At 45.3% G+C, this 21,630-nt stretch overlaps 2 protein-coding genes across 2 annotated transcripts; one reads left to right on the top strand and one right to left on the bottom strand.

Moving 5' to 3' along the window:
- Window positions 1-10,685: 10,685 nt before the first annotated feature.
- LOC308282934 (long-chain-fatty-acid--CoA ligase ACSBG2-like) lies at window positions 10,686-12,644 on the bottom strand (the record flags this gene model as incomplete). The annotated part of the gene is made up of 1 exon (XM_080723323.1): window positions 10,686-12,644. The coding sequence occupies one exon, from the start codon at window positions 12,642-12,644 to the stop codon at window positions 10,686-10,688; it is 1,959 nt and encodes a 652-aa protein (XP_080579449.1).
- Window positions 12,645-14,849: 2,205 nt separating this feature from the next.
- On the top strand, window positions 14,850-16,490 carry LOC308282933 (sodium-dependent lysophosphatidylcholine symporter 1-B-like; the record flags this gene model as incomplete). The annotated part of the gene is made up of 1 exon (XM_080723322.1): window positions 14,850-16,490. The coding sequence occupies one exon, from the start codon at window positions 14,850-14,852 to the stop codon at window positions 16,488-16,490; it is 1,641 nt and encodes a 546-aa protein (XP_080579448.1).
- Window positions 16,491-21,630: the final 5,140 nt, after the last annotated feature.

Genomic DNA, 21,630 nt, shown 5'->3' with positions numbered 1-21,630 from the left:
GGGTTTATACATTCTTAACCAATGAAAAGTATTAATAAGAGCTTGTGGGGACTGAGCATTGGTTCGACATCCTGTTGGTTTGACCACGGTTAGGGTTAGGTTTAGGCATAGTTTTACTGAGGTTAGGGTTAGGATTAGGTATAGTTTTACTGAGAACCAATGCTTTTAACTAAATAATAACAACACTGGGTCCCTTGGAATACAGCAACGCGAGACGTTGTGAGCATGTAGATCTGCTATTTTCACAATAGAACCGTGTTATACAAAATGTAATGCCTCAACTCTTAGTGCTCGTCAGGGTGGGGTTGGGTCCCCAGTTGGGGGTCGCGGCCTGAAAAGTTTGAGAACCACTGCTCTAGGAAGGCTCCTCAAATGATTGGCTTGGGAATGCAACAAAACCAAAAACAACATCCATGAATTCAAGTCTCCATGGGGCGAGGAATTGATAGAGATATTTTGGGGGGGATCTGTGGTGACAGTTCTCAAGTCTGCACAGACTTTGGGTGTGCACATCAGGGACGTGCTGGCCATTGGGAAAAGCGGGACAACTCCCGAACGGCCGGTTCATTCCCAGCCGGTCCAGGCCGGCCATTAGGAAAAAATTCAAATAAAATGTCGGCCTTCATTCCATTTTGGGGGCTGTGCGGCCAACAAAGTAAATCGTCACTGTCGGGCAGAAACCTTGTATCTCTAAGTTTCAAATGTACAAATGTTTTCGCAAAGTAAAGCCCTGCTTCATCATACAAGGCCGTTGCACAAAAGTAGTGAAAACAGCAGATCTACAAGCACACAACGCCTCGCGATCTACAAGCACACAAGCGTTGTGTGCTTGTAGATCAGTTGTTTTCACTAGTTTAAATCGTTTTTAAAATGAAAATCATGTAATTGGCCCACTGGCTTGTCACTTGTCATGATCTGAAATGGCAAATCTTTGAGTTGCAGCAGCGCTATAGAGAGAGATCTCTCTCTATAGCGCGCAATGAGGGCCTCTCCAACTCTTTTTCCCGGGCTGAATCAGGGGCCCAGCACGTCCCTGGTGCACATCCCCGGGTACGGACTACTAATGAATCTATTAGGGTCGATTCACACTCTAAATAAATTAGGCTCTTTATAAGAGTGTGAATCGACCCTTACTCGGAACAGGAAATGCGTATGCCGCCCACTGCTCTGGTAAAGGGGAACTACAGAATGTACAGTATTTACTTCAAACTGACCTTCTTGGTGGTCCCCGGTTGGTGGTGGTCCCGCAGTGGCTGGCACCGAGGAAGAAACGCAGCGGAGAAGCACCACATGAATAAATATAGGGTCAAGAATGTAAATAGCTACTTTTAAAAATCATTTGTGGATGGCAGAATCCATAACTCAAGTATTAGTGGTAAGACAATTGAATAAAAGGATAGGGTTTGTGGCTAGTTTAGGGTTGGTTAGGTGTGTTCAACACTGCCATGGTTACATCCGGTCAGAATGTGTTTTGAAGAGGAGGAGGAGTCTGAGGCAGAGCCCTGGGCACCAGAGGATGAGGAGTCTGAGGCAGAGCCCTGGGCACCAGAGGAGGAGGAGTCTGAGGCGGAGCCCTGGGCACTGGAGGCTGAACAGGAGGCGGAGCCCTGGGCACTGGAGGCTGAGCAGGAGGCGGAGCCCTGGGCACTGGAGGCGAAGCAGGAGGCGGAGCCCTGGCCACTGGAGGCGTAGCAGGAGGCGGAGCCCTGGGCATTGGAGGCGAAGCGGGAGGCAGAGCCCTGGGCACTGGAGGCTGAGAAGAAGGCGGAGCCCTGAGCACTGGAGGCTGAGGAGAAGGCGGAGCCCGAGGAGAAGGCGGAGCCCTGGGCACTGGAGGCTGAGGAGAAGGCGGAGCCCGAGGAGAAGGCGGAGCCCTGGGCACTGGAGGCGGAGGAGAAGGCGGAGCCAAGTTCTTGGGCGGCAAGTTCTTGGGCAGGGAGGATTTAAGAGGCCTGGATGGGGGGGAGGAGCCGCCCTCCGGTGACGCATAACCAGGTTCAGGACAGACAGGGCTCTCGAGGTGTTCTTCTGCTGCTGCTGACAACAGGAGTGAGGGCACAGGCAGTATATAAGCATTTCTGGTCCATGTCACACTGATAAGAACCTAGATGCGCGTGCAGGTCAGCACCAAATGAACCTTGCTGCCCATAGGATACAATGGATAGCGGTCACGTTTAAAAAAGCATTCCATCAAACTTTCAGATGCTGTTTTTCTCCCAGTGTGGAGGAAGAATGTTTAGGATTTTTACTGTGATTTCTCACTCTTGAAATATGTAACCCTTGGTTTCTGTTGATTGTAAACAATAATAGTGATTCAAAACTTGCCCTTCAAACCCCACCTCCATTCACCGTCATCAGAACAGAGGTCTAAAAAAATTGGTCTATATATGTCACGGTTTGTTAGAGAAACAGTACGGTCGAGAAACGGAGCACTCGCCGTGCAGCACGGGGCGGAACAAGCGGTCGCCCACAACAACGTCCTCCAGGCGGAGCCGCTCGATTGTCCACGACATTGCAAGCGGCGCGAAGGCCAGCGGACCTTGGTCCTGCTCTTCGCCCCCGAGCGCCGCAGGCGCGAGTGGCCGCGAAGAGCGGGCCAGGGCCGCGCGGCCGGCGGAGCGCCGCGCGAGTTACGAAGCCGTGGTGAATGCAATCGTTATATTTATGCCCAGGCCGTAAGGCCTGGGCAAGCCCACGATAAACGCTCATAGTAAGCTAATGGCTAAGCTAATGGCTAAGCTAATGGCTAAACACCGCCCAGCTAGGCTAGTAAATAAAGAAAGAGAGTCACAAACGAGTGACGTCAGCGCCTGCACTAGTGAATGGCTGTCTATGGGCTGTCGTCGCCATCTGGTGGTGATTAGTGTGTGGTGAACGACAAAACAAGCGCTCTTACTCTTACCGTCCTGAGTTACCTAAACATACTGTAACATATACACCTGGCCACTAATGAGTTCAGGTGTGATGCATGAGTGAGAGCAGGTGAGAGGGTGGGGCCAATCATGGGGACAGGCCAGGGGGATCGAGGGACTGTCCAGTATGATCTTTTCTACGACAACGGTGAACAATATAGTTAGAGTTAGAGTGCTTGGCATGAATGGCCCTTTATGAGAGCATCTGCTAAATGTCTGGATTATAAATGGTATAAGTTGCAATGTTAGTTATTTACAATAACAGTTAACAATCATTATTTTTCTGAAGCAATTTGCCCACCAATTCACTCATTCGTTTTTGTCAGTGGCAGGGCAAGAACACATGCACGTACACTGCAGATAAAAGAATCAAAATCTGTTTTTTTTATCTGTTCTCAGTAAACTCCAACATTGTAACCCATGGGAATGTAATGTTCAGAAATGTGTCTGTTTAGTATCGTGAGAAGAACTTGGCACAACTCAACCCTTTCAGAAACAAAGGTAAGGTAAGGTAAGCCACACCATCTATGTTAGCTGTTGGGTTGGATTGGGGTCCCAGGCCCCCACTAGGGGCGTTCCAGGGGGTCCCCCCATCAAGACTTAATGTAGCATTAAAATCAATTTAAAGTGATAGTTCACCTATTTTTGACATAAAGCTGTGTGAAATACTTGCCATTAAAACAGTGGTTAAAAATGTATTAATTGATTACCAGAGTCCCATGGTCAGAGTTCTGGTCAGTTTCTAATTAATATTAAGTAGTTCCAATGGGGCGGGGGCCATTTGGCGTGGCCCAATCATTGAAAATAGATTAATCCACAAAACTAGCGTCATTTGTATTGTTGGCCTATTTCTACCATATAGAGCGAGGTTTCGTTCTGATCAGCTGCCTGCAAAGCACCTTGTTTTGGGGAAATACGTTGTAGCGGCGTAGTGATACTAGACACAAAAAATCGAACCTCTGTTCGAAGTGGAGCTGTGTGTGTGTGTGTGTGTGTGTGTGTGTGTGTGTGTGTGTGTGTGTGTGTGTGTGTGTGTGTGTGTGTGTATTGCAGTTGAAAACAGCGCCCCTCCCTTAACATGTGTGGTCATAAAAGGTACTACACCACATTCTTGAGGCTACATACAGACAGACCCACATACAAACATACCTACACACACGGCCACGTATAGGGAGCTCCACACAGCTCCAAAAATAGTACCATGTGACAGAGGGGTCAAAATTGAACGAAAGTTGGTCTATTTGGTAGAAATAGGTCAACAATACAGATGAAGCTAGTTTTGTGGATTCATCTATTTTTAATGATTGGGCCATGAGCCCCTGCCAAATCACCGGAACTACTTTATATTCATCTAAAACTGACCAGAACTCTGACCATGGGACTCTGGTAATCAATTAATATATTTGTAACCACTATTTTAATGGCAAGTATTTCACACAGCTTCATGTCAAAAATAGGTGAACTATCACTTTAACCTCTTATATGGGGGTCCCTGGCCAAATACATATTTATTTGGGGGTTCATTAGAACCACTCAAATCAAATAGCACTATTTGGTTGGTTGGCGACTGACACCCCCTACAGGCTATATAGTGCAACTGACCAAGTGGGTGTTAAAATAGACCTAATGGTCTTTATATATTTTATCTCTCTCATCTATTTAGGACAGTATGCGTTTTAACTGGGTCTTTAAGCCTGAAACATCATATCATGACATATAGGCCTGCCACATGGCAGGGTATCAATCATTAGACCTATTAACTAACACCAGAAGTTCTTAGAGCTTTAAACAGACCGAAATAATACACTTCACTTCACTCAATCAATGACACTTCATCATATCACTATATGCAGCAGAACATAAACGAATGCACATTCTGTTAACAACGTCACAAAGAAAGACCCAGTATTTAGACCCACAAATTTAAAAGTGACTTTGAGATCTGTTTCATGATCGCGAAATGTAATTGTTCAGCCAATTAAAGGGAGAAGTTTTGGAATATCCTATCTGCTGTCACGCCATTGACGCCAATATTTGGAGTTATCATGTCACAGGTCTACCATTAGCCAAAGTGCAGTATCCTACATGGTTTTGTACACCGACTTATTTGTGATTTGAGAATAAAGCTATGCCAAATTTGCCATGTCTCATTTGTCTGACCAGTTGAAACACTTTTAACCCCACTTATCAGCTTAAAATAATAATAATACAAATAAAACAATAATAATGAAAATAAACATAATTACTGCACTTTGGCTTTAGGACAGAAATAAGTGGCAGCTAGGCAGGTTTTTAGATTATTTAGTAGCCTAGGCATATAGTCGATAATAGAGCAACATAAAAATAAATAGCCTAAACAAAACTTATAATAATATATTTGCAGTATTATTAGCCTACCTCTTTCTTGCAGGCAGTTGAAGTCTGTTCAGTAGGTATACCTCTTGTCTTGCTTCGGAGTCGGACATCGGTTCTCTGTGCCTTGTAGTGTGAATGGCTTCTGCATGCAGGTAGCCTAATCCACCGGTCCACCCACATAGCCTGATCACACCTTTAATGTGCTCATAACAGACCGCCTAACTGTATCCGGTCATTTCCACGCACACATACATGGTACTCACACAAATAGCTTCCGTAACCGCTCCTCTAGACCGGATATGAAAATTCTAGTGCACTATCAGAGACGCGTGAATAAATAGGCGGGTCTTGACGAAGTTGGCGAACCCATCTCTCTATCTCTCACAGTCACAAATAAACATAATAATGCACTATATTAAAACATTCATACCACATTATAAAGCATTTCATAATGACTTATAAGGTTAAGTATTACAAGTAGGCCTATATCTCTTGAAGTAACACATACATAGGCTAAAATGTGTTATGATTGAGTACTTAGTTATGAGTGCTTGTAACTGTAATTATACAGTCTGCTTCTTTTCATTTTGGCTGTTCCCTTCAGGAGTCACCACAGCCAATAATCTGCCTCCATCTCACCCTGTCCTCTGCCTCCTCTTCTTTCACACCAACTAACTCTGCTACATTTGTGGGTCATTGACCAACTTTTATGGGTCACGAATGAAGTAAAAATCCCATTTTATTTTCCTACAAAAAATAATAAATGAAATATATCATTATATTTTTTAGAAGAAAACAATAATTGTATAAATGTTCAAACAAATTAACAAAAACATATTATAAATGCTCTAAATAAAATATAGTCTAATAATAATAATTAAGAAGTAGGGAAAAAGCTGCAAGCTCTCAACATGAGGTGAAGTGATGCGTTTTGAGCTTGTAGATCTGCTATATTTTCACTAGTTTGTGTCCCGGGCGAATGTCTGGCTAAGATTTGGGAACCACTGCTCTAAACCATACAACATACTGTAGCTGTCTTGTCTCTCAATACAACTCGGTTCCTTTTCTACTGTTTCAGTACAGTTTAACCATGCAAGTAAGTAAAGTAGGACTGTTATGTATTTGTGATATATGCATTACCCACAGTAATGCATAATATTGCGAATACATAACAGTAACATTTCTTCAGATTGTTTGTTATTGGTTGGATGTGGACACAATGTAAGTTGTAAGCCTGCAGTGGGACTTCCTCAAAGCTAGTGTGATGAATTACATGAACATTCTGTGAAAAGGACCCCCAAATTGACATGTATTTGCAGTGGACCCGGCCCAATCTGTAAATATTTGTGCCAGGGACCCCCATACAACATTTGTTTTTGTTAAAATGTTCCCCACACCCTTGTTTTTACATGTTGTAAGCTTGTAGATCTGCTATTTTCAATGATGTATACAAATGGTTTGAAATATTTTCATGCCACAGTAAACTAATATTGCTGGGGACCCCTGGAACTCCTCAGAACCGCCCACCCCCAAGGATCCCCACACTCCACTTTGAGAACCACTGTATCAGTATTGAAATCCAAAAAGACTTGAGGTACAAATGCATACTGTAGGCCTATGTCTCTTTATTGTTTGTTGTAAATCAAAAGAATAAATGAAGTGAAAGAAAGCCTTAGTAATAGTAACGAGAAAAAGTGTCTAACCAGAGTGGGATATATGTTTCAGTCCTCATCCAGTTACACATTCTGATCATGAACATTTGAAGAGCAGTTCTTCAGAGGACAGACCATTCAACAGTATATAAAAATATGTCAACACCACAAAGACAACTGTCATTGCAAATTAAAACAGAGTTCAAAAGATAAAAAAAGAATGAGACTATATAATCAGGAAATTAAAAGGGATTTAGAGAGGTGGTTTCAGTTTGAAACAATTGGAATGAAAGGGTATTACAGTTAAAAAGAAAAGACCAATATGAAGAATAAAAATCAAACCTCGGTTCGAACTGAAGCGGTGAATTAGAGCAGTTCCAGATCTATGTTTTTGATTCAGATGGGTCCCAGGGACATTTTATAAGTCCCGTTTTTACTGGTGTGTGTGTGTGTGTGTGTGTGTGTGTGTGTGTGTGTGTGTGTGTGTGTGTGTGTGTGTGTGTGTTTTTTTTTTTTTTTTTTTTTTACCGCAACGTGCTCTCTCTCTCTCTCTCTCTCTCTCTCTCTCTCTCTCTCTCTCTCTCTCTCTCTCTCTCTCTCTCTGTTTTCACCGTGCGGTTTGTAAGTTTCACTTTCGGTTTAGAAATCAGCATCGCTTGCTCTGTCTGGCTCTCTCGGCTCTCTCTCTCTCTCTCTCTCTCTCTCTCTCTCGCGCGCGCGCACATGCGCAGATCCTGTTCATACTGGTGGTGAGTGAGTGAGTGAGTGAGGACAAGGGGACAGACATGAGCATACATTGGAAGCGGCTAGTCACCGCTTCAAAAATAAAATGACAATACAACTAGAAGAAGTGCTCTTCCGAGCACGAATGCCAGAAAAGTCGCCCTCTTTCAAAGTCGCCCCAGACTCGTTTCCCAACGGGTCTGTGGCCTTAAGCTAGATGCAGATTAGACTAAAATCAAATCTGTGCTTCTGGGGGTCCCTGGAACAAAAAAGTTTGCCATAGGGGTCCATCCGTGGAACAAAATATTTTGAGATGGGGGTCCACGGCCAAAAACACATTTTGGGGGTCCTTAACCACTGATAGGCACATTCTACAAATGTCTTCTAAATCATAACAATTTTCTGAAAAAAACTTATGTTGCCATCAGTGTTTCTCAAACTTTGTCATGTGAAGGACCCCCAGAATGATATGTATTTGGCTACGGACCCCCATCACAAAATATTTTGTTCCAGGGACCCCCAGAAGCAAATATTTGATTTTAGTCTATTCTGCATCTAGCTTAAGGCCACAGACCCGTTGGGAAACGAGTTTGGGGGGCGACTTTGAAAGAGGGCGACTTATCTGGCTACCCCGAGCACAGGTCTCCACCAGGCCAGGCGTCCTGGTGGTGCTATAACAGGCCAATGTGAAAAGGGTAGCATTTGAGTAATCCTGCAAACTTACTGATGGAGTAAAAGCAAAGAATGTGTTTTGCATAAGTTGTCCTCCTGGTGGCGCTATAAAAGGCAAATGTGAAAAATGCAGGGCAAAGGTTTATCCTTAGCCACTAGGGAGTGCGCATACAAAGTTTCCCACTTATCGGTGGAGTTAAAGGTAAAAACACAAATTGCCCTGTTATAGCGTCACCATGAGGCTGATTTGAGAAATTTGAAATCTCATTTCTTCCTCGGCCGAGTGGGAACGTGCGCACCCAATTTCACCAAGATTGCACGCTGTGTTCATGATTTGAGGCATTTTGTTCAAAACGGAGCAATCCTGCACACTTTGGAAGCCAATTGAAGCCAATCAGGATGAAATATGGAAAATCGGACAGATCCATGTTGATCACATGACTGTAGATATACTGTCTACCGATTTGTAGGATTTGTGGACAAAATCTCTAAGAGTAGTGTACAGAAATGTTTCGCAAACATCGGCCTCATGGTGGCGCTAGAACAGGGCCATTTGAAAAATGTGGGGCAGAGGTTCTGAATAGGCATCCAGGGAGTGTGTGTGCAAAGTTTCACCATGACCAAGCCAACGGCGCCGGAGATTAGCTGGTAACAAACTGTAAGGACGCACACGCACGCACGCACACACACACGGGCGGACGGACGGACGGACGGACAGGGGCGAAAACATACTCTCCCCCATGCCTTCGGCTGGTGGAGACAATAAAAGGTAGCCTCTAAGGTCCCAGTCACTACGTATACCAGTCTGAGTCTTCAGTCCAGTGAAATATTGACCGAGGCCGGGGCATCCACTACCCAGGGTACTGGTCAAGGGAAGGGTACGTTCTCTCCATGAACGTCCTGATAAACTCTGGGAACCGACCTTCCACGATTGTCTTACATAAGGCAACAGCGTAAGATGCAAAAAAGGAGGACATTTTTATTTATTTAATTTCAATGTCATATGAATCAATATCAATGTCATATGAGGGTCCCTAAGCTTCTCATAAAAACCCACCTGAAGCCTCTTTTTGGGTCTATGGCCTTATGCTGTGGACTACACTACCACTAGCAATTAAAAAGGCGAGCTCTCTCAGTGTTTTTAAAAGTTTGTATCATTTGTATACGGTAATTGTTCACTCACTGACTTGTTATTTTAGTTTACCGTTAACTACACAGCTTAGCTATGTTTCTGTTTATCAATTTTGTTTTTACTGGCATCCCATTATTTCTCTTTATTTTAATGTCAAGCACTTTGGGATGCATTTTATGTATGAAAGGTGCTATACAAAAAAGGCGAGCTCTGTCAGTGTTTTTAAAAGATGAAAACATATGGCATTTACTTAATTTTATCTTGTTTTCACGTCTTATGTTTTATTACTTTTATTATTTTTAATTGCTCATTTTAGTCCAGAATGGTCATTTTAGTCCAGAATGAACAGGCTTTTTCAAAAACAGAATGTCCGTTTAATTACCATATATGGTGATCTCAGTCCAGAATGAACAGGGTTTTTCAAAAACACAATGTATGTCACCTCATGTCCATATATGGTCACTCCAGGCCAGAATGAACAGGTTTTTCCTGTCCCGTACGTGCAAAATATCAGTCCAGAATGAATAGGCTTTTTCAAAAAGCAAAATGTGTGTCCCATGTCCATATATGGTCATTTCAGTTCAGAATGAATAGGCTTTATCTGTCCTGTACGTCCAGAATATGTGTGCGGTGTCCCTCCCGGTCAGATGAATGGATACTTTGAGGATTGGTCAAGCTTCACATGATAATTTGGCCTTCAGGTTTTATCTGTCTTGTACATGCAATAGGTCTCACCTATTGCAGCAATGACAAATAGCTGCATAAGAGCAAAAGCAAAGGCACAATAAGAATATACAGATGCTAACAGAATGGTAAAAAGGAGCATTAAGGCAGACAAGAGTAAATACATTGAAAATCTAGCAGAAGTTGAAAAATTTAGTAGGCCACAAAGATAACAGAAACTGAAATAATTATAGAGGGATGCAGTTGACAAACAACTAAGAGACCAGCAAGCAGGACTTTTTATATATTTTCTTAAAACCTATTATACCGGCTGTCATACCGGCTCTCCAGACAATTCTATACTAAGATTCACCGCTTCACTTCGAACCGAGGTTTGATTTTTGTATTATTTGGAAAAACATTTAAAAATATTTCAAATAGCCAATCTACATCGAGCTTGTAGATCAGCTATTTGATGTTTTTCAAAATATAGGGCCCTAAGTGTTTTGACTGCACTTGTGATGTTACATTAAATATTCAGGCAATCAATTAATCAATTGTTATATCCCTGGCCACCTATTTATAAAAGTTCTCAATCTGCTCCTTATACATTTTCACGACCACCGATCTCTTCAACTTCATGGTAGGACCAAGCTCTCCCCCGATGATGGAGAAGTCATGGTCCAGCACGATCCACTTCTGAATGCGCTGGGCGTTGGAGGTGGCATTCTCGTTGACCTGGTTGATTCCCTCCTGGATGGCAGCATGAACAGTGCCGTCCCTGCCACCAGCAATCTCAGAGACACGCATGGATTTGCTGCCCAGCTTCTTGCACTGCTCTACGGCCTCAGGCGTCAGTTCATCCTCTGGGTTGCCCGTCTCACCGTTAACCTGGCTCTTGATAGTGAGCAGCATGGACAGGAACTTCCTGTGGTCTCCAATCAACATGGCGTTACTGATGAGCGGTATGGCCTTCTTCACAGCGTCCTCGATGGGAACAGGAGGAATGTTCTCTCCACCTGCTGTGATGATCAGCTCTTTTTTGCGTCCGGTTATGAAAAGGTATCCGTCCTCATCGTGCTTGCCAAGGTCACCAGAGTGCAGCCAGCCATCTGCATCAATGGCCTCCTTCGTCATGTCAGGCATGTTGAGGTAGCCCATGAAGACGTGTCGACCCCAGAAGCACAGCTCGCCGTTACCCTCCTCATCTGGGTTGTGAATCTTCGTCTCGCACCCTGGCAGCACCTTCCCAGAGCTGGTGAGTCTGAAGGCATCAGGCTTGGAGATGGAGTGAGGTCCTGTGACCTCGCTCATGCCGTACACGTCGTACAAGGGTATGTCCAGGCTGAGGAAGAACTGCTGAGTGTCTTTGGTGATGGGGGCAGCACCCGTGTAGCACTTGAAACAGCGGTCAAGGCCCAGTGCCTTGCACACTTTCTTGAACACCAGCATCTTGGCAATGCTGTATTTGAGCGACTCGCGACCAACTGCTCCGTCTTGGTTCATCTTGTTGAGGTTAGTTTGTAGCCCCACATCCTTGGCCCAGATGGCCACCTTCCTGCGAACGGTGGACGCCTGGGCACCGGTAGACTTCATCTTTTCCTGCATCTTCTCCCACACACGGGGAACGCCCATAAAGAATGTCGGACGCACCTCCTTTAGAGTGATGCCCAGAGAGCCATGTAGGGCATCTGGCTGGGCAAAGTGTGCTGCCCCTCCAACCTTCATGGGAACCCAGATGTCAACCATCTGAGCGGCGATGTGGCTGAGGGGTAGGTAACTCACTATTGTCTCCTGGGCTTCTGTGGCATCTGGCAGATTCACGTGGAATTTCTGGGCCAAAGCTGACCATGTTAGGTTGTCATGGCTTAACATGACTCCTTTGGGAGTACCTGTGGTTCCTGAGGTGTAAATGAGTGTGCAGCACTGGTTGGGCTTCTGGCTGGAAATGATGTCATCAAGGAGAGTATCTGGCTCGGCTCTGCCCAGCTCCATAAACTTTTCCCACGTGTAAAGATTTGGTCTCTCCTCCTTTAGAATGCCTTTATACTGAATGATTGCTTTCAAGCAGGGCAGCTGGTCTTGGATCTGGAGGATCTTCTGAAGCTGTTTGTGGTTCTCCACAACAATGATATTGGCCTTGCAGTTATCTGCTACGTACTGACACGCCTCAGGAGAGTTGGTGGTGTAGATACCTGCAGGGAACCCTCCTGCTAATATGGCAGCAATATCTGAAATGACCCACTCTGGGGAGTTGAAGCCCAGGATACCCACACCATGGTACCGCTCCAGGCCAAGCTTGAGGAAGCTCTTGGCTGCCGTCCGACACTCCTGGTAGTATTCAGTGTAGCTGAGAACTTTCTGCTGCTTGCCTTCCTTCCAGCCCAGAGCGGTGAAGCTGCCAAACCGCTGCACAGCTGAGGTGAACATCTGGTGGACCGTTAGTGGGGGTTCTGCAGCCAGGCCAGACTCCGCCATCCTCAGTGTTACTCCCTCATTGCCTTTGGATGTCCACAGACGAGGGATTGATGACATGGCGTCTTCTTGTATTGCCCTACGCAATACTTTGGTAGAACTCATTCGTCTTATGTGTTTCTTCCTATTGTGAGAAGAATGTGAAAGCCATCAAACTCAATCCTTATATAGCACTGGTCTGATGTAACACATAACAAAACAATGCGTAACAAACAACACCGATTTGTGCAGGTTTTATATGAATAATATTGGATAATAGTAGCTTGTCGTTCCCTAACAGAAGTGATGTCATCAAACCCTGGATATCCATACTGTCACTGTGACATCACTTCCTGTTCCACTTGGGTATTTCCTAGAATCCTGTTTATGCCCATATATGAGTCACTCCGGCTGGGCTTTACTAATTAACATACGTTTTATGCCCATATATGGAGATCCCTGTCCCAATGTTATCAATATTAAGGACATATCTGGGAATGCCCATATTTGGTATGTGGGCATGTTTTGACATAACATTGCTGACTATCATGCAGGGGTCTCCATATATGAGTAACTGCTGGTCCGATATACCGGTACATCACTGGCCAGATGGCCAAGAATTGGCGCGACCTCTGTCTCATGGCACCCTGAGGTGTCTTACTAGTAATAACTAGACCAGGTCAACCTGGTTGTGCCAGACCCCCTGTCTGTCATCATCATTTATGACATCATGCCTTTTGTAGGCATGTCATCATCATGTCATCATCATATATACTCTTTATATAGAAAACCCGGACAGACAGACAGACCGACATTTGCTTATGTAGGCCTACCCATTTCATGGGTCTGGCAAAAACAGTTTTGAACAGCAAACACTTCTATCTCACACTGTAAGACTTTCAGTGAGAGCTAGAACGAGAGAGAGTGAAAGAGTGAGTGAAAAAAAATATAAAAAGCCTGTTAAAAATGTGTTGGATTAGAGATCTGTTGAGTCAATGTCTATACATTCTCTCAAGACAGAGTAGTAGCTGGGCTACTGACACAGAAAAGGGACAAGTGGGCGGTCCCTTTTCTTGACAATGGCTAGCCAGATTGATGTCTATAGAACTCACCTGGCAGAGTATCCTCCTGCTCTGTGAACTGTCCAGAACTGCTGCTCACACACCTGCTTGTCAAATGCTGTAGGAGAGCGAGCACACACACACACACACACACACACACACACACACACACACACACACACACACACACACACACACACACACACACACACACACACACACACACACACACACACACACACACACACACACACACACACACACACACACTAGTCAACTATTGAACTGTGTGGTGCCCAGGGAGATTATTGCTTTCAGAAATCAACAAGTGACTTTAAACAACAAAACAAGTTATACAGCTTCCGAAGGCATACTGGAATGACCAGATTAAAATACAGTGTGTCAAAATGCCAACTAAATCAGCTGTTTGGACATGTGTGGTAGAGACATAACTGCTGCTCCAGTTTGATGTATTACATTATTTAATAATTTAAAACAATGTATTAAATTGTAACCCAGTTTAAAGCAGTTAAATGCCATTCTCCACCCTGGTTAGTTTATCCAGTGGCTTGGAATGACTCCTTGCAGTGAACAAGCGGGTCCAGCATCAACAACTTCCAAAAAGGATGCAGGATGGAGAGAGGATGAGTTAAGGCTGATCTTTAGCTAAATGATAGCCTATATCATAGCTGACATGGGGATGGGGCCTAGCGCTATGGGGCCTTGCCCATAGGCCTTGCCCCTCGGGTTAAGGTTAAAAATAGGCATAGTTTAAACGATGTAGCATGTAGCACGATTTCTTTTGTCACAATCATCGTGATATGACACTTTCATATCGTCCCATCCCTAATGGATATCTCTGTATCTGTCAGTCCTTGTCCCTGTTTGAGTGGTGCCATGTCCCTTTTATGCCCATATATGGAGATCACTGATGCCATCAATATTAAGTCCATATCTTAGAATGCCCATAGAAATGTACTCATGTCTCATGTGGTCTATGACGTCAGACATCTATGATGACACTTATCATTTTCCCATTGTGGCTGTGGTTTGTGTTGTCGGTGACGTCAGACCAATGCTCAGTTCAACCTATATAAAGTGGAATTCTACGGAATTCCCGTAGATGTCGAGTACAAGTGTTTCTAGGAGAAACTGGTAAACCAAGCTAAAAGGTTAAAGCTTCAGAATTATTGCATCCCCCGACTTCTCTGGAATAACAGCTATTATGACTCAAGAAGAAGAGGTGACCGAGGCAGGTTTATTGGATACTCAGGCAGTCAGCTTAGATGGCTTCAGCCCTGATGGCATCAGCCCTGATGGCATCGACTCAGATGCCATTGAAGTTTTCCAGAAGAATGAGCCAAATAACAATTTGTCAATATGCAATAAACTGTGCTTTGCCATTGGTTCAGTGCCCTTCAAGATCACAGACACTGCCCTGGGCTTCTTCCTGCAGATCTATCTACTGGACGTGGCTGAGCTGAGCCCCCTCTATGCTTCCCTAATCGTGTTCATGGGCAGAGTGTGGGACGCAATAACAGACCCCGCTGTGGGCTTTGTTGTGTCCCGCAGCCCATGGACGCGGTTTGGGCGCATGCTGCCCTGGATCATGCTGTCTACGCCATTCTCTGTGCTGGCGTATTCCCTGCTATGGTACGTTCCCCCTTTTGCAGATCACGGCAAGGTCGTCTGGTACCTGCTGTTCTACTGCCTCTTTGAGACACTACAGACCTGCTTCCATGTGCCTTACTCTGCCCTGACCATGTTCATCAGCACAGAGCAGAAGGAGAGGGACTCGTGCAACGCTTACAGGATGACTATGGAGCTTCTGGCCATGTTGGTCGGTATAGCTGTCCAGGGGCAGATAGTGGGTATGGCCAGCGCACCGTGCATAATGGATTCTACCAACTCTACCTCCATGCTTGTCGCCAATGCTACCGATTCTCCCGTCTCCCTTGAGGGCACAAAGACTGCCTACATGATGGCCTCGTTTGCCATGAGCGCCATCTACATTTTCTGTGCCGTAGTTCTCTTCTTTGGCACGAAAGAGAGAAAAGAATCGCGTTGTGCCCAGTCAGAGCCCAATCAGCCCATGTCTTTCTTCCAAACAATAAGGAGGGTTATGGGGTATGGACCCTTTGCCTTACTGAACATGGGGGTCCTCCTCACAGCAGTGGCTTGCTATCTCATAGAGGGGAACTTTGCCTTGTACTGCTCTTACACACTGGGGTTCAAAGATGACTTCGCGCAGATTCTACTGTCCACCATGGTCTCCGCTGCCTTGAGCATCCCCTTCTGGCAATGGTTCCTGACTAGGTTTGGTAAGAAGACAGCCTTTTTTACTGGAAACCTGTGTGCTGTTCCCTTCATGATTCTGATGGTGTGCGTGAGGGACAACCTGACCCTCACCTACATCATCGCCTGTGGTTCCGGAGTGGGATTTGGCGCAAGCATGCTGTTGCCGTGGTCGATGATTCCTGATGTGATCGATGACTTCAAGGTGCACAACCCTGACTCCATCGGACACGAGGCCGTCTTCTACTCAATGTACGTCTTCCTATGGAAGTTTTGCTCCGGAATTTCCATGGGCATTTCCACACTGAGCTTACATTTTGCAGGCTTCATTACTCGAGGCTGCGAACAACCCCCAGCGGTTCATTTAACCCTGCAACTGCTGATCTCTGCTCTGCCCATCGCTTTCCTTCTGGCTGGCTTGGCTATATTCTACTTTTATCCAGTCAATGAGGAAAACAGGAAAGTGAACCGCAAACTACTCCAGGAACTGCGGGACGGCAAACCAATTCAGAAATGGCCTCAAGAGATTCAAGAGGCCTCGACAGAGGCAGAGCTCACCAACATGGTCTAGATTCTAGACCATGCTGCTTGCACTCTCTGCTCTGTCCAACTGACCAGAGCCTTAGAGACTTAGCGAGTTCCGCCAATGTGGTGTCAGAAACAGCACCGGTCACGTGGTTCATGTACGTCGGAAAAGTCACTTTTCCCCCATAGATACCAATGCATTCTCCCTTTGTCTCTATGCGCCAGTAGATGTGTATGCAGAAGACCTGGCCCCATGAAGTGAGTGACACAAACTCTCTCTGAATACAAGGCTCTGTTTCTAGATTTTTTTTAGGGCATACATACAGTATTCACATGGTTTCAACCACCGTGGTCCCCAGACCACCAGGGGTTTGCGGACCACCTGGTTTTTCACCTTAAAAAAATGGGTCCCCTGATTTTTCATCTTAAAAAAATGGGTCCCATGAAAACAAGTTTGGGAAACACTGGTCTAGAACAATGGTTCTCAAAGTGGGGTCATTGAGGGGGTTCCAGGGTCCTTAGCTAAATTAATACATAATCAAAATCAATGTATCCCTTATAGGCTATTTGAAAATAAAATTGTGTGAACAGTGGCACAGTCACTGTCACTTCACAGATAGAAGGTCCTCGTGCGATTGTCGCTGGGGACACTGTGGGCGCTGGGGGCGTGTTCTCTCCTCCGCCTCATCAGCGCCCATACCCTAGGTGGGGTAGGCGAAAGGGACTTTCGGTGTGGAGTTTGCATGTTCTCCCCATGTCTCCTATAGGTACCCTTGCAAATAACATGCAATAATCCTGGTCTATATACTGCCCCCCCCCCCCTGGCCAGCCTGATGGAGGGGAAAGGAACTGTTTGGAATAACGTGTTCCTTCCACTCGCCACATCTAACCAGGGAATCTCCCCACTATCAGGTGAAAAGAAGCATCTTGGACTCCTCATTTTTAAAAGGAAGCATGAGGTCAGTCCTTTGCTCTCCCCAGGTTGGTGGAGGAAGTGTAGCGCCCAGAATTACTCATTTAGACTAGAGTATCTTCCATTTTCTCATAGTGAACAATGCTGGTGTTGGCATGATTGGACCCCTGGAGTGCCAAACTATAGCAGCCATGCAGGAGGTCTTTGATGCAAGGACGTTTTTCCAACCAGAGCTGAGCAGAGGCCACGCCCAATGAGGAAGTGCTTCTCTTGCCATTTTGGCCAAGTATAGAACTGTTATGGTGCAGTGGAAAAGGCCCAATAGTGTAATATTAGGATAATAATGAGTCTGGGGAAGTTAAGTTCTCTTAGCTTCCCCTCACTCATTATTATCCTAATGTGTGGGAAAAGTGTAAAATAATTCAAGTTGAACAATCAGCGAATTAAGTAGTCTTGCACTTGCTGCTATTCACTTGCTGCTGGGCCTGTGAAAATGTACTGTAACTGCCTTGTGGGTGGGGTGGGGTGGGGGGTGGATGTTAGAAGCGCCATACCTTTGTCGTTCGTGCAGGGATTCAGCTACTTTCTGCCCCAGCTTGGCTGCCCGGCCTTGCAGAAAGGAAGTTGTTCCAGGCTGACGATAACTCTCGGAGGAATGATGTAATGGGCTGAAAAAATATGAGTGATTATGTAGCAGTAAAAACTATTGATACACTCTGACTGCTGGTGCCTTGTTATAAAACAGACCCAATGGATTCAGTGAACGCATTTCCTTTTTGTATCTCAATCTCTCTTTAAACACTAAACCCATCGTTGTGTATTTATACATTTCAATACTGTTCTGAAACATCCCAAATGAAATAGGGTGTTTTATGGGATATAGTGATAAGGGAATCATTTTTTTATCATTCTTTTAATTTATATTTTGGCAGCGGTTATGCCAGTGGTGAGCGCACCTCATGGCGTGCTCTGCTTGCGCACAAGTAGGCTGTACATGGCCTGCTTGTGGGCAAGATGCAAGTTGGCACCTCAACAGTGTGCATTTCTAGTTCAAGATTAGTTTTACTTTTCAAAAACTAGGCTCGGAAACAATGAAAGTCAGGAACAATGCAAGTTGGGAATGCATGCCCCCATTCTGTTATGCAATGCCCATTGTACCCGTTGTTAGAGTACCTGTTATGTCCCTTTTATGACCATATATGGAGATCCCTGATGTCATAAATTTATGTCCAAATATGGACATACCCATATATGGGCATATCACTTGGATCTGTGGCCCGGACAACCGCCTATCCGGCTAACTCAACGGTGGTTTGCTAGACTACAGACACACAAGATTTGTGCATTTGTAGTAGGATAACTACTCTGTTTTCCTAATTTCAAAATTTTCCCTGGACCACAATTTGAGAACCACTGCTGAATTGTGACTATTAATAAGCAGCATGTAGCACTGTAGCTGTTTTGCAGAAGGAGTGAGTGTGGTGATTCATTCTGAAAACTGAAGACTTTCCCTGGTTGTACATTCTGTTTTCAACAACACATAACTTTTTAATTTGTTTTAATATATATAATATTTCTCAAAGTGTGGTCTGGTCCCCTGCAAAGTTGGTTAAAATAGCATGAACAAAATCAGTTTAACCACTTTAACTCTATTTTAAAGGGGTGGGGTACTTCAGGGGGTTCCAGGTGGTCCCCAGCTAAATAATGGAGTAATTCAGCCCTACATCGGGTGCCAAATTGTTATGGGAATAAAATATAGTCCATTTGGGAAATGATTGCACGTTTATTTAGAGGAGCAACAAGAAAATAGACAGCATATCCCATATACAGGGCTTAAGCCTTGCATGTCCTCATCCGTCAGCCCATCTCCCATCAGCCCATCTCCCTTCATCGTCTCTCTCTCTCTCTCTCTCTCTCTCTCTCTCTCTCTCTCTCTCTCTCTCTCTCTCTCTCCCCAAGCCAAGCCCAGGGGGTGCCATGACCAAGAAACAATGTAAATGGCACAGTTAATCAAAACGGTTGATTAACTCAGAGGAAGTAAACACAAAAGAGGTGTCAGGGCGGGGTTTGGTCCCCCATCTCCTCATCAAAGGAGTGACAAACTGTCTACCAACAAACAGCTGGAGTGGAGATCATCTCTCCATGGAACATAGATACTGTGTAGTCAACTATTGAACTATGTGGTGCCCACTGCCCAAGGATATTATTGCTTTCAGAAATACTTCTATCAACAAGTGACTTTAAACAAAGTTATACAGCTTCCGAAGGCATACTGGAATGACCAGATTAAAATACAGATTGTGCCACTGTGTGTCAGAATGCCAACTAATTAAGCTGCTTGGACATGTGTGGCAGAGACATAACTGCTGCTCCAGTTAGATGTATTACATCATTTAACAATTTAAAACAAGTTACATGCCATTCTCCACCCCCCACAGAGCTATCATCTTCTGGAACAAGTCAAAGTAAAAAACATCTTTTGTTTGGTTACCTGGTACTGCTGCCAGATGCGTGTGTTTCTGTAGGCAGAGTATTGGTGAGGCTGGTGGAAGCTGTAGCTAACCAACAGCAGCTCTGCGGACGATGGTTCAGTCAGCTGACTCCCACCACTATCGGAAGGCCTGCAAGTAGGCATAAAGTGACTCCCTGGACACAAAACGTTTTCTTAAGTCCCAAGTGGGTGAATTGCAAGATGAAATCCAAAATGTCCTTTTTCACGTTTTGTGTTACACATACAAAAGACTCTTCACATCATAACAGAGATATAGCAAGGGCCATGGAACAGAAACGTAATGAAAACAACTGTCCTCACCCTGCCACTTGTCACCATGGAGTCGATGAGTGCTCACCTCCCCTTTCAGTTGCTATTTTTTATTTTTTACAAGAGAGCAGAGGATCTGCTCTTTTTTAACCAATTAAGGTATGCTAACTCCCCTTGCAGCTCGCACGCGCGCGCGCACACACACACACACACACACACACACACACACACACACACACACACACACACACACACACACACACACACACACACACACACACACACACACACACACACACACACACACACACACACACACACACACACACACACAGATGAATGTGGACAACCTTGACCGTGTCAGTTTTCAAGCTCCTGCGTTGTTATCAGAGCAGCAGAGAACAGTGTGTCTCTCTCTCACATGTGTCACTCCTGCCAGCTGTGCCAAGAAGTTATCACAGGAGGGCCAGGTAATGTCTGCCACATCTAGGACTGCCAGACCGGGACCACCCCCTGCTATCAACCTGGGGTCCAGCCAGGGACCACCAAATGGACCCTCATGGCTCAGTACCTCCGAGAGCATACGAATGGAACAGGATGGAGTGGAATGGGTTCCATTTGTACACTCTCCGAGTGCAGATGACTGTCCAGTGTTGGGCGGGGGGAGTAGGACAAAGGCTTTATATCCTCCCAGTGGGGGCCCTCACTGGCAGGCGAGTCAGTAGGATACAACCTTCGCCTTGGGGAGTTGTTTGTCACAGTACAATTTATTCTCTGCATTTTACCCATCCTATAACAACTAGGAGCAGTGAGCAGCCATAATGTGGCACTCAGGGAGCAATTGGGGGTTGAGAGTCTTGCTTAGGGACACATAGGTGCCTGACCGGGAATCGTACCTGCGACAACCAGGAGCTCTGGCTCCTCGCTCTGGCAGGCTACCTAACCTCTCAGCTACGGCCAACACAGTAATGTGTGTGGGGAGTTATTAATTGGCATAACGACTAAATTGGGGAAGTTGACAATAGAAATGTTTTCACCACCATGCACACACACTCAAAAAGTCACAGTACCTTACAGTGCAGTCAGGAATGTTGGTCTCACAGTGGATGCTAGTGAAGCCAGGCCTGCAGGTGCATCATGTGTAGGAGCTGACATGGTCTGTGCATCATGAGCTCTGGCACTCGTTGATCACAGCGAGGTCCTGTGGTGCCTGGCAGGCAGCTACAGTGGAACAAATTCACTGTGTCAGTACAGGAGCCTCCATTCAGACACCGGTCTGAAAAAGACAAGAGAGAAAAGCTGTCTGCCTCCATCCAGAGGTGGTGTGTCTGATGCTCACCACCTCTATCCAGAAAGATGGGAGGTGGTGAGGATGGGGGGCAGCATCCAGGGGTGTCGCACCAAATTTGGGGCCCTGGGTACAAGGATTCACTGCGGGCCCCCCATGAATATTCTTCATAGGGGGGTGGGGGTTTAACCCATTTAGACTAGGAACGCATTATTTTGTGCTTT

This window comes from Nannobrachium achirus (assembly GCF_963921795.1).
Source record: "Nannobrachium achirus genome assembly, chromosome: 4".
NCBI classification, from domain to species: Eukaryota; Metazoa; Chordata; class Actinopteri; order Myctophiformes; family Myctophidae; genus Nannobrachium; species Nannobrachium achirus.
Note: the sequence above shows the minus strand (reverse complement) of the source record. Positions and strands in the feature narration are given on the sequence as shown.